Raw genomic sequence first — 14,492 nt, forward strand, 5'->3', positions numbered from 1 at the left:
CTGAGTGTGATTGAGTTTACTAATTACTATTTGGCTAAAATCAGTGTTCCTTTAGCTATAGTTCTTTTCGTGCTTTGAATTGCAAAGTTTGAAATAACCGTTTTAAATTATTGTGTATATATATCTTCCGAGTAATTCTGAGAATCATTGCTCTTTCTTTAAGCAATGTATGAGACTGTTAAATTGCTCTTTCCTTAAAATGTTGCACTAAGAAGGATGCATCCAGGAAAGTCCAAATTTGCAGAATGTCTATAGCAGGGAAGAATAAATATGTTTAGTCGATGGCTGCACAACGCCTCCGCTGTCACCACGTTGTCACACAGCGAATACAGCGAACGTTTAAGAGTATTCTGCACTTACTATTAGGTATCGGCCTGGGAACTTTGGCGCATCTACCCAGTCTCCTTCTTGGTGTTTCATTTTTAATGGCGAGTACTGAGTAGGAATCATATTGTAAGCGAATACGTTTCCGGCTGACACCACACTTTTAATTATTGCGACATTTAAAAAAAAAAGACATACCTGTTAATTAAAATGTACAGAGAAGTTATTTCTGGAAAATTCTATTCAGGCCTCTTGTGGTAACAACTGCACTTTAGTAGAAGATACTATTAAGGAAAAGAATGAGGTAAAATAATCTTTATATCGTACAAGCAATGGATGATAACAGCTTAATAAATGATTGTACGTAAATCTTGTTTGAGTTTGAATATAGTATTGTATAAGGCTGTGCATTTTGCATTATTATTGAGGTGCTGCAACTAACTAACTGCAAACCATATGATAAATTCTTACAGTAATATATCACATATTGATTTACTCTGTATGGAAACGAAAATAGTTTAATATATGGTTAACCTCCTTTGTGCCAGGGGCGGATCCAGAGGGGGGCGATCGGGGCGATCGCTTCCCCCCCACAAGAGGAAACTTTCTTATTTTATATATAAATAAACCCATCCATAACAAGTTTGGAGCTCTTAAAAGTAGCAGTATTACCGCCGACCGCCCCCCCCCCCAGAAGTCCGTCCTGGATCCGCCCCTGCTTTGTGCCCATAATTTTAAAATTAACGCTTGTGTCACTTTTCAACACTTGACTTTGCAGTAGCTTTCCAACGAATTAGCAGGAAGCCCAAACTTATAGGACACCCTGCAGGTAAATACATTTCTTTGAACAGTTTCACTGCTCCAAACTAAGATTTGAAAAGTGTAGTATTGTTAATTTTATTATTATTGGCACAAAGGAGATCAACCATATTTTAAGCTATTTTTGTTTTCATACAGAGTAAAACAATATTTGACAACATTACAGTAAGAATGTATCATGCACTTTGCACTATGTTGCAGCACTTTAATAATGGTGCACTATACGTACACTCTAGATCCTGCATATGTCCGATCCATACATTACAAGAAGGCAATACGTATTCGATACAGGTAAAATCTGTATATTTCATATGGACAACCTATTAGCTATATACATCCAATCTATACATTACATATGGCCAACCTGTACGCGACATACGTATAATCTATATGCTGCATGCAGACAGTCTGTAAGCTACATATATGCACTCTGTATGGTGCATACGGATATTCTGTATGCTGTATCTGGACAAGCTGTGTGCGACATAAGGAAAATCTGTATAATACATACGTACAATACGTATACTGTATCTAGTCGTACGTATGGGGCACAAGTACAATATAGATGCTGTCTCGGGGTTGAACGCAAGAAACATACGTACAGAACGTATATTGCATACTTCTTGAAATCATGCTCCGTCCTGATAGTCAGTGTATGTCGTCATTATTAACCCACATGCTACATACGACCCTGACGTCACAAAGCTAGATATTACCTCCGTATATACTTGTTACTGCAGATAACGTCACACGAATGACGTCATTGCACTTGTGCAGACAGTACGTATAATACATACTTTTTCAGCTATACGTTTGCTGCAGGATGTTATATACGGTTGTACGTTAAGTCCAGAAACTACAGGAATTACGAATGTAACCTACGTTTTTAAGTATGCCACCTACATTTTTTTTTCTCAGTGTACATTACATTTTTGATGACTTTTTATTTAAGATAATTAAATACGTGTTTCAGTGTTTTTTTTTTTTTTTATGTTTGACCAAAAATTGGGAAAATGAGGGTTAAGGCGACGAAATAAGATGCTCACAGGAGGCGTTCAAATTTCCGAGACTGAGACGAATTCTATATGAAAGATGCAGAAGAACATAAAATATTGCCTCAGTAACAAATGCGGACACTTGCTAGTAATAACATAAACTTAAAGAAAATAACGAGCACAAGAATACACCAATTACGGCGCCAATAAACAATCTTAATATCTTTCTGTTATAGCAGCATTCTCAAATGACCTGCAAAGGTTTTATTTTTATTTTTTTCCTTTTTTATACTATCTTCGTTATAATCAGTATCCTCAGGAAAATAAGTTATTAAGGAGACTGAGCTCAAACTAGTCCATCGTATTAGCTAGTAATACTCATCACACCACTGCTAAGTGCCTCTCATAAAAGTGTGTCTGTCTGTCTTTGGATCAAGTCATAGTGAAGAAAATTATTATGACATTATTTAACGTAAATGTAATACAACATACGCAAAAAAGAAGAAAACAAAACAAAACAAAAATGCATCCATTTTTTTTCTTAAATATGATTCTTATTACAACCCTTAATATCATTTTCACAAACAAGTATAGTACGACATGGGCACACAGAGATAGGCTATACAAACAAAACCAACTTTATTATTATATAACTACACGAAAAAAAAAAAACATCAACAACTACGTCGATAACACTAACTCGTAAGAAACTGTTCAATGAATTAATTTGAAGAGAAATCTTTAAGTACGAGGAACTTACATAAAAACGGGGTGACGGATTTAGATTAAAACCTACTGCCAACAAATAGTTTGTATTCTAAGGAGCAATACTTGGAATGAATCCATAGTTATATACCAACAGAATAAAAAAAATAGCAGACCCAAATCAAGAATACGATGTTTGAAAAGGTAAGAACACATATGAATATCTCGACAAACGTAAGTCTAGATATCCAATTATTCATGGAGGCTTGCAAATCTATGCTCGCAGTTTGGAACACTTGAGTAATAAACAGTTCATCATAGTTGTCCAGATATTTAGGCCCACACCTGACCATGAATGAAATGTCGGTTGTATGGAGTTGAAATGCAATGATTAGAAAGAATATTCAACACAAAACACATACTACCGGTTTCAAGAGTTGCAAAACTAATATGAATTAGTATCGGATCAATACCGAATGACTTGTTTGTCAGCTTCGCCCAACATATACAAGTTATCTAAGTTATCATCATCAGTAGAAATAACGTCAAAGGCGAATGTGGAGTTCTTTCGTAGATGCTTTGTAGCCCATTGAGCAAATTTAGGACGACGACCTTGACGATCTTCTGTTAAGGTGTAGGCAAAGTTGTAGCTTATAAGGATATCACTAACTCTGAAATAATGCGCATGATTAAGATGTGGCTAACACTACTTTTAGAGGCTACGCTACGCGTGCTTCTCTTGGGACTTCTCCTGAAGGATGCCAACAATGCCTTGTCTTTCGCTCTGCGTAGTCTACCAGTCTTGGGTGGATCAGCCACAGGTACAGTTACTTGGAATTTCTTCAGCACTTTCAACATTACCATTACAGATGGAAATTCTTTCGGATGACGGTGGTTAAAATCATAGTCAACCGCCCTGCTGCATTGTTCTCCCGAGATAAAGATGATGTCAATGCACTCTGCAGGTGTCAAGATCATCATCTGGTAATAAGTCACCTGGAATGATACGAACATAGTCGTAACATCAGAATGGTCTATGCTAGAGCAAAAACATTAGTCGTGTATTTTCTTAAAAAAAAAAAAAATAATAAAAAAAATAAAATGACATATCACATGATATGGCTTCCACTTAAGACAGTTGTATAAAACTCAAAATGGCGGTCTTCAATATGGTGACGTCATTTTGATACGCCCTTTTGTTAAACGTATTCTGCAGCGACTTGCAGCTTTTCCGCACTTTTGGACTACCCTGTACTTAGAAACTAAGGGGCGTTTTCTTTAAAAAAAAGGTAAACTGTAGGGGATATTTCCCCTAAGATAACATAGTCGTAGTAAATTATGTTTGATATTCCAACACCACATGCTTACTTCATGTAACAAATTACTCAATAAACTGTTCTGATGTTTTACTCGAAATATTTTTCATCCGCCGAACATTGCCAAGCTGCTCTGATTGGATGGTGGAAACAAATGTGTTAGTTAAGAAAGAAAATGTACTAACTATGCAATATTAGAGAAATAAATAAAAATAAATACGTTGTGTATTTGTATTTATATCCTTTTTGGTTCACTCTCCATGCATATTTCACCGTTTTATCTTCATTTATGTAAATAGAATAGTAACAGTACACAATATAATAATTTTGTAAAAATGATCGTTTAGTACTAATAAAATATTATTAAATGCTGCAACGGATGTTTTCAAAAGCTTTTATCAAATATGTTACAGTTACAAAGCTATAAAGCGTGACTGCAAAAATTTGTGTTATAACAGCAATTTGTTCTATTATATATATATATATATATATATATATATATATATATATATATATATATATATATATATATATATATATATATATATATATATATATATGCAGGGCCGGATTTAGGGGGAAGCAAGAGTACACGTGCACCCCCTTCGTTGTAAATATACACTATCTAAAATGAGAAGCTAGCAGTGAAAATAGCAACACATCCCGAAACTTTCTGCCATCATTTTCCGTTTGGGGCTTAAAAGAATGCAGAGCTTTGCAAAAGCAATAATTCAAGTTGATTTTCTGAAGGTTGAAGGAAAAAAGGATTCACCACACAAAATAATATAACATTTGTCAAGTATGGAAGAAGGCAGAAGGCAGGAGGAGAGGACATTTTTGTCCTGCATTCCATTTTCGACCCTTTTTAAAACACTTTCCTCTGTTCTATGCATCAGTGTTGTCAGGGGTAAAGAATTTTGTCACAAGTCATTTTGAAGAGTTTCAGTATGATTTATTATTTTGGTAGCTATTGGTGTACCCCCCTCAGAAAATCCTTGATCCGGCCCTACACACACACACACACATTATATATATATATATATATATATATATATATATATATATATATATATATATATATATATATATATATATATATATATATTCGTTTATTTACTAGTATTCTCCAAGTAGTAGATACTTTGTTCACTATTTTTTCATTGACTTTGCTTTATTAATTCAAATTCATGAAAGAGCTCCTCCGTGGCTAAGCGGTTAGCGTACGCGCCTTTGGAGTGGGTGTCCCGGGTTCGATTCCCGGCGGGAGCTCATGTGGTTCGGATTCCACGTTAATCAGTAGGTCCACGTCTCATATAGCCTCGCTGCTGAACGGGATGTTAAACTCAGAATCCACTCAAATTCATGAAAGTTGCAGTGAGCTTGGTAAAAATTCCTAATCATGGTTTAAACTGCACTAGTACTTATTATTATTATTATTATTATTATTATTTAAGAAGAATGAATTTTCTAATGTTTCCTCAAAAATGTAAAAGAATAAAAAAAATATAAATAAAAAAATATTCAATTCAACATGGTTGAGGAATATGAAATAATAATAATAATAATAATAATAATAATAAAGATATTTTAAAAAAAAATAATTCGGGAGACTAACAAAACTATACTTAAGATTTCAAAGCAATAACTAAACTATTTTGAAAAAGAAAACGCACGAGAAAAAAAAAAAAAAAAACTTTTATTCACCCTTATAAATCCTCCCTGATTTACAAGACTGAATTTTCTGTCTACAAAATGGCACAATAAACAGTGCCTAGACTATAATTAGCATCTGTTGAAATATTCTGTGAGTGATTAAAATGTTTCTTTCCATTGTTATGGTTTTCGACTAGTCTTTTATTTATGTACAAAACGTGTTGCCGTTAATGACAACAAATGATTAGCACTTAAAACGTGCTTCTCAAATCACGGTAATGAGTTTCCTTATGCATACACATGTGCTCATGTCACACGCAAACACGCAAGAGCAACACAACACATAATGAGATCCAATGAACCAGAGAACTAAAAGAAAAATGCAGACTACAGTTACCCACATCCCCTTTAACACTTTAAAAGAAAAGAAAAAAATGAAGAGAGTTTTTTTTTTTTTTCAGCACGTGTCCCAGAATGACTTGACATAACACTTTGCAACACACACGAATATACAAAGAGAACAGAAATTCTCCATGTTTCATTCATAAGAAGCAACTACACTTTGGTAACTTCAAAGTTAATGAATTACCAGTAATCTATTTTCATTCAGTTTGAGTCCGCAGCCATGGACTCTGCTTGTTCCGCGACACTCAGGGTAGCAGTGAGAAGGATGTAATTTTTTAATCAATGGCTGTGAATATACGCATGCCCTTCATCATCCCAGAAGTGTAGCAGAATGTTGTGTCATTTTGCCTGTCTAGAAATTTACAGCTAAAAGACGGATACAATTTTCATGGAAGCACGGTAAATATTAAAAAAAAAGTACCCCATTCATTCTTGCAATTAAAATTGGCGTAAAATAATAATAAGCTTAGTTTCGTTTCACAGCGTGAAACTACAGTGGACTTACAATCTGTGGGAGTTCAATACTCAAACTTGAAATAGTACATTTATAACTACTGGCTGCAATAAATTGTTAAGATCAAATATAGAGTCTGTTCCTTGGACGCTGAATCCATATCAAAAAGTAATTATTTGCTATGCATTACTGTTTTCGTTCTATGGCGATAAAGGCTGAAACCGGCAATCCTTAATTTGAACCGCTTCCGTGTTGAACCTACTCTTGGAAAGTTGAATCTACTGTCAAAAATTGCATCTCGAAATTTCTTTCTGTTTTGCTCTATGAAAACCAGTTTTTTGGACATATACTCTCATATTTTAAATATTTGGAATTGGAATAAAAACTTGAAACTTGGTATTCTTGTACGTTTTCGGTAGCGTTACCTAAGTAAATCACCAAAACATAAAAGAAAAATCCAACTGTGGAGTGGATTTATTGGGAACTGAAAAATCGTTCCCATGTTATTTATATGAGACATCTTACACAACCCAAAATGTTTAAGCACTTCCGGCAGAATCAGAATGATGAAATTTGGCATGATTGTAGCCTTCCGGGACTAACCAACAGGAAAATTGCAAAAAGTGATTTAAAATTGGTTCAAGAGGTTTAAAGGGGGGATGAAAATATTCACATGTTATTTAAATGGGTGTTTTTTTTTAACACAAAAGCTTAACTTTCAGATAGTTAAAATACGAAAATAAATTTTAAATTTGGTAGAATTGTGGGTTTTAGAGGTGCGAGGCCTGTAGTCCGAGTAAATGCGCGGGTCAGGGGCCGAAGACCCCAGCTGGATCAAATTCAGGATATGTTAAGAGCGAATGCACGAAATTCACTCTTGATAAGAGACGCGAGGCCGTAGGCCGAGCATACTCGGGGCCCTGGGGGCGGAGCCTTCAGCTAGCCAAAGGATAGTCTGAAATAAAACTGAAATGCAAACTCACTAGAATGAAAATTAGTATTCTAACATTTAACGAGTTTCGCGTATCTAATATATATCAATAATATTCATATATATCATATATGTATTTTCATATATTTCTAATATATATCAATAATTAAATAATATGTTACGCGTGTAACAGGCATAGTCTTCACTTCTATCAATATTTATGGTCCTGATTCGATAAAAGTGATGTGGGTTTGTCGTGAAAACAACAAGTCTACTTATTTTTTTTTCATGTTTCTTGCCTTTCCTCACACTTTCTCATTGCACTGGTTCTTCCGTACTTCAGTTGCACTTCTTAACTGTCTTCCTTGGTCTTTAAGCAGAGTTTCTGGATGTTTCATATCGTACGTTAACAAGTAATTGTTTCAAATTTGATTTCCTTTGAACTATTTTTAACACGTGAATATTGTTATGCTATTCTGACTTTAGGAACAGTCGTGGTGGCGTAATTACTAAAACGTCTAGCTATCAACTGGGCTGTCCGAGTACGATCCCCAGTGAGAACGGGATGTTCTTATTGTTCTACCCTATTTCCAATGCAACTCATTGTTTTTTTATCCTTTGCATAACAGGAAACCTGATGTGGGGAAAAGGGGGGAAAGTTGCCTAGAATTGTGCTGACTATATTGTTTCCACTAAATATTTAGTTAGGAAGAGTGAAGCTTTGTTTGTAATGAGTCATGGGTCCGCTAAGCTTTGTCACGAACTAGTGGTATACTTTGCTTTTTTTATATATTAACTATAAACTGTATTTTATATCTACATACATACAAACCTTCTTCTTGCAGAATACCAGAACTATATTAGTGTTAAAAATAGTTCAAGGGCAATCAAATTTGAGAGAATTGCTTGTTAAAATATAATGTATTACATTCAGTGACTCTGCTTACATACTAAGGAAGGCAGTTAAGAAGTGCAACTAAAGTACGGTAGAACCAATGCAATGACAAAATGTGAGGAAAGGCAAAAATCCTAAGGAAATAAGTAGATTCATTATTTTCACTACAAACTCCTATCGAATCAGAGTCACAATGTCATGCTTAATGTGTGTTTTGTGTAGTTTAAAATAATAAATTTAGCAAATGTTACAATAAAAATATACAAAAGATTCTGGTTTCAAATTTGGAAAGTAAATAGATGTCTATCTTGAAGACAGTTCGGTCACTGCATAATATTTGTGCAACTTTAAAATGTATAACTCCATCGAATTTAGAGATCACCACAATTTCATGAATTATCTTAAAAACACTCGCGTCTTCTTACTATTTGTTTATTTCTGGTAGAATAAACGCCATTCCTTTCTTTTTCTTGTTCAACAAAACACACATTCCCTTAAATCCAATATTTTAGAAAAAAATAAACAATACGTGGTTTTACTTTGTGCAAATGTTGAATAAACTAACATTGTTATAACAGAAGCACATAATTCACTTTAATCACTGCTCAACTAAACTGGATACAGAAGTATAAGTGATAAAATGCACATCTAAACAGTATGGATTTCCTTTCCATAAATGCATAAATTTCTGTTTGTGCCATGCAATGTTTTCCGTTTCAACAAATCACACATCTGAACTAACAATAAAATATATCTTTTATTCACATGTCTAGTTAAGCTCCTTAATAATTCTCTCAATATACAACCTTATTTTTTATAATCAAATCATGCAATAATTATATTCAAATGCAATTCAATCATAGTCGTTCTGAAGAACTCATTGTATGTCATGTCAGCGTTGCACACTGGAAACGTTTTGAAGCCATGCGTCAGTCACTCTGCCAATACGCTAAGCATTCTTTTAACCTGGTTACTTAGCTCGTTTGCGTGTTACTTGCCACGGTGTTACTTGCCACTATTGGAATTTCGTGTTACTTGCCACGGTTACCTTATCGCATATTTATCTATCTATGACAGCGTGTCAGTTGCCACGCACCTGCATCTAGATTTGACCTTGAGGGGGTGGGAGTAATTTCCCAAGCAATTTTCAAAGCAAGGCAATCACCTGAAACACAAGAAACAAACCAAATTTCTGATTTAAGAAATAGGAACCTTGCTACATTTATGCGTGTCACAAAACTCACACGAAATACAAGGAACAAAACAAGATTCTGAAGAATGGAGTATTCTTGCAAATCTACACAAACAATTGATGTTCTTCAGTGATTCGAGCGCTCATTATGCCGCCTGAAAGCATGGAAGAAACGCAATGATTTATATATTACATCACAATCGATCCATACTCCTAGGCGGTTCCAATATGAACCTTGTCACTTGTATTCCGTGCACGTCGCACGTCATAATAATTATGATTGTGTCACAAAACTCACACGAAATACAAGAAACAAAACAAGACTCTAAGACTCTGATGAAAGTAGTATTCTTGCAAATCTATGCAAACAATTGAAGTTCTGTAATTCGAGCGCTCATTTTGCCGCCTGAAAGCATGGAAGAAACGCAATGATTTATATATTACATCGCAATCGATCCATACTCCTAGGCGGTTCCAATAGGAACCTTGTCACTTGTATTCCGTGCGCGTCGCACGTCATGATAATTATAAGCATTAATTATTTACAAAATCCAACAGCATGTCGCCTTTCTTCTTAATCAACTATTCCAATGTTTGTATGTAACTCAAACTTCTGATACATTTTTTTAAATCACAGCCTCTTCTCAGATTCTCGAGAATTCGTTGTATCCTCTCGTCAAGCTTTATGGAAGATACTTTCCTTCTCTTTTGTGGTATACCTTGCACTTGGTGTCTCGTAAAGGCATGAAAACTAAATTTAGCGTCTTCCTTCAGCACCTTTACCAAAGTATGTATGTGCGGCGAACGTTTAGATATTGTAGCGTTCAATTTGTGGTTCCATCCTTCCACTACGTTGTTGGTTCTGTCTCTCTCAGCACTGCAATTCCAAGTACTTCTTTTAATGGCAGGATTTTCTAGCCACTGTCCGACAAAATAATCATTAAAGGCTTCAACCTTGGTTCCAGGTGGGCAGTCCTCCATAATAAGTAGCCAGCTATCATCAATATACTCTAGGGGTATTAGGGCCAATGCAGCACACATCCGGATATGTCGACGCACCTCCTCGTTATTAGTGTAGTCTTCTACAAGGCCAAGACTTTGCACTTTTCTCCATATGCTCTGGGCGAAGTGAAAGTTACAACCTGATATTTCAGTGTGTGGAAATGTAGCGTGAAGTGCATTCATTGCTGCAGTTTCAAAATCTAATTTGCACACTTTTGGGTACTTCTCTCCAACCCAAACTTTAAGAAAAGAGAACAGGTGATTGTAGGTGACCTCCATTTTATCTGGTAGCAAAGCATACATAACAGGTACAACTGACGTAGTCTCATGTACGCTCCCGATGTCTGCATGTACCGTGTACAGCTGTGCAAAGTGTTTGGGGCAACTCTTAAAAGTTCCATCGAAAAACCACTGTTCCCCAGTGCGTCCCTGAGACCCTCGTATGCAAAACAAAGAATTCGTTGCCCGTCTTCCAACTTGTCATATTGCAAAAACGAAGTGCCATCTTCAAACAGGAGAAAATCATCTGGAAAACATATATTGCTTGGTGTAGGTGTGCCCTGATTGATACCCAAAGATTCCCTTCTCGTTTTGTTGAGATTACCTTTCCTATTGCTGTACAAAGAAATTGCAGTGACCAGATCCAATCCCTGATTTATCGGTACAGCCATTTCCTCTTGGAAGATCATACACACAGGCGTTAGGATTTCTTCCCGTGCCCTCTTCTTGCAATTTGCGAGGCGCTTTCGTATCTCGCAAGCCGCCACGTCCGGAATGCATGTGTGGTCATGCTGCACTGTAGCAATTTCACCTATAGAAAATTCCAAAACATGTGAGCCTTCTCTCACACCACTACCAAAAGAGCAACTCACCCCTTGTTAGGACGATGGTTGGTCGTTGTTGCCAGATGTCCGATGTCATTAGGTAGAAGAAGAAACAAGAAAGAAAAACGGAAGGAAAACAAGTGAAAAAAAACATGATGTTATTACTTTTTGTGATAGATTTAACATAGCATTATTATTATTATTATTATTATTATTATTATTATTATTATTATTATTATTATTTGAAAGACAAAATATTTCATAGAAAGTAGCACAGTCGGTTTAATTATACCTTAATGATGTCTTTAAGAACGTTACCTATAAAGGAGAACTTAGCATTTTAAAATAATTGTCATATCCAAGAATGCATTCTCTTTTAATTGAAAGAGCAAAATTGTGGAGGGAGGCATAAGAAAACCTAGATTGATTTTGTATAGATAGAAATTAGCACTGGCTGCCACGTTAAATAATGTCCTATTATTTGGGATGTAAATTAGTATGGGTACTCTTATCCTTATTTTTCGTTTTTCTGGGGGTGGGGAATCCTTTACTACTTATTTTGGCTGTAACGGGAAATTTGGGGAATGATTGCACCCAAGCACTTGAAGGATGAATACCACTGTTATTATTATTAGTATTAGTGGTTGAAAGTTACTACAAACTCCCTGGAGATACAGCCTCTGAATGTGTATAATCAACCAGCCAACTTTTAGCGGGTGATGTCAGTACATGACTTCCATCGCCTTTATTTCTGGATCTCTAGACCAGGCTCACTATCTTTTAATTAAAAAAAAAAAAAAAACTCCACTTGTCTCAAAATGTGAAGTGAATAACGAAAATTGTGCCTGGAAATCAAAATCAGAACCACGAATATGATAACCGTATGCAATAGCCATTTTACTGTTACTACTATTGTCGTTACTACTATTTACTATTACTACTAATATTATTATTTCAACATTAATATGTGTGTGATCAAAATGTAGTAAGCTCTTACCTTTCTTGTTTATGAGCTATCATCATCATCACTCTCATCTTCTGAAGAATCTGTTACTTGTACACAGATTTCAGTCCTTTCATCAAAAATAGATTGAAAGTTTTCGTAGCTTCCTTCAATGCTTTCTACATGTTTGATGTAATTTATCCACTTTTCGGGCGTCACATGATTGCACGACTCATTAAGAAGTTGTATTACTTCCCCCACTGGTCGTTTCCTTAAATTTCGTGACGAAACCCTACCCTTCAGTTCTGACCACACCATTTCGATGGGGTTGAGGACGCAATGGTAAGGTGGTAAACGTAGCACAACATGCCCATATTTTGCAGCTAATTCGTCCACTGCATATTTCTTTTTTCTGTCGGTAACAGAAGTGTTCTCTTCTATAACTTCAAGGAGAACGGGAATTATAGGAACAGGATTAGGAATGGGGATATTATGCAAGGTCATATAGTTAAGAATTTGACTTTTCTTCCAGGAAGAGGTTGGTTTTGGGTTGAGAACACGACTGTGATACGGGGCATTGTCCATAACAATTGCAGATGGTGTCTCAAGCCGTTTCAATAGTTTCTCCTCAAACCAATTCTCAAAGATACCTGCATTCATGCTACCATGGTAATCTGCTGGAGCATCAGCCATTGTTTTGTGTGTTATTAGAAGCGCATCGTCAATAAAACCTGAACGCCCCCCGCAATGTAGAATAACAATTCTATCGCCTTTATTCCCAGGACTCGTTACAGCACAATTGTCCGAATCGTCTGTCCAGTTCTTCATCCGACAGGAGTTACTATCAAACCACGTTTCGTCGAGGTACACATCTGCATAACCCTGAGCACGAAGATTATTGATACTATGCAGGTATCTATATCGCCATGCAATTACATGTGGTGATTCACTACGAATACATTTTTTCACCGAGGTTTTATATTTAAAACCCATACTTCGTAGCAGACGATAAACTGTGGTGCGTTGGTATGGAAACTTGTATTCGGTGTCAGCTGTCTTAAATCTCATTGCTTCAATTAGCGCTTCCGTTGTGGGAGATTTGCCTTCCTTATAAAATTCAAAAACTGTGCGTCGCAATAAATCACGAGTGAAATCGTCAATTTTATCGAATTGAAGCTTTTGTTTTACAACTTTCTTTTTCGTTGGTGTCGAATAGTTTTTCACATCAATTTTCCCACAAATTCTTTTTATAGTACTAATGCTAACACCAGTCGCCTGCGTTAATAACTTATTTAAGTTTTTGGAAGTTAAGACACCACCATTATCAATGACACTTCGTAAAAAAAACTTCACATTTTTCACTAGCATTACTGTTTGCTTACGCAACTTAGCTCCCCTCCCAACTACAACATTATCTTCTTTCGTCGGAGTTCTTGGCGAAGAAGGCCCGGGCTCCGGATTTTCATCCAAATATTGCTCGTTACGAGTGTTATTGTTTAACCAAGGACGGAAAAACATTGACATTGTAACGAATTATAACCGAACACACTAACACAAAGAGTGAATCAAGACTGAAAGAAATCTTGAGAAAAGAGGACATTTGGCAATCTCTTTTTCTGTTTCTCGCCTCTTGTTTTCTTAGATTTATGGCCAGTTGACAAGGGTCAGAGCCATGTGGGTGATCTGTGAATTCCTGGAACCAGGGTTCTCTTGATCTGAAACCATCTGTACTGTCGTAACTGAACCCGGACACGTAGATTTCTTTCTGTTCACACACAGCTGAAAAATGAGACCACAATAAGAAACACCGACCTTTAAAAACATTTAAATTTACATTTAAAAGCAATAACAGTAGAAAGAGTCTACGGACGTTGCATACGAATAATAAAGGCACAACTCGCAACTGGAATTACATTGTTCATTTGCAGATTTTTGTGTGCGTTGTGTACTAATTTTTATTAGTAATTAGACTTCGGATCGATGTGCACTAAAAAACGGCAAAATATGCATGCAAATATGCGTTAAAAATAACGA

At 35.8% G+C, this 14,492-nt stretch overlaps 1 protein-coding gene across 1 annotated transcript; it reads right to left on the reverse strand.

Moving 5' to 3' along the window:
- Positions 1-2,738: 2,738 nt before the first annotated feature.
- LOC145687692 (uncharacterized) lies at positions 2,739-14,224 on the reverse strand. The gene is made up of 2 exons (XM_081761148.1): positions 12,513-14,224; positions 2,739-3,839 (listed from the first exon to the last, which is right to left on the reverse strand). The coding sequence occupies exon 1, from the start codon at positions 13,980-13,982 to the stop codon at positions 12,522-12,524; it is 1,461 nt and encodes a 486-aa protein (XP_081617274.1). The 5' UTR covers positions 13,983-14,224; the 3' UTR covers positions 2,739-3,839; positions 12,513-12,521.
- Positions 14,225-14,492: the final 268 nt, after the last annotated feature.

Source organism: Thermobia domestica, chromosome 6 (genome assembly GCF_964235325.1).
Source record: "Thermobia domestica chromosome 6, izTheDome1.hap1.1, whole genome shotgun sequence".
Taxonomy (NCBI): Eukaryota; Metazoa; Arthropoda; class Insecta; order Zygentoma; family Lepismatidae; genus Thermobia; species Thermobia domestica.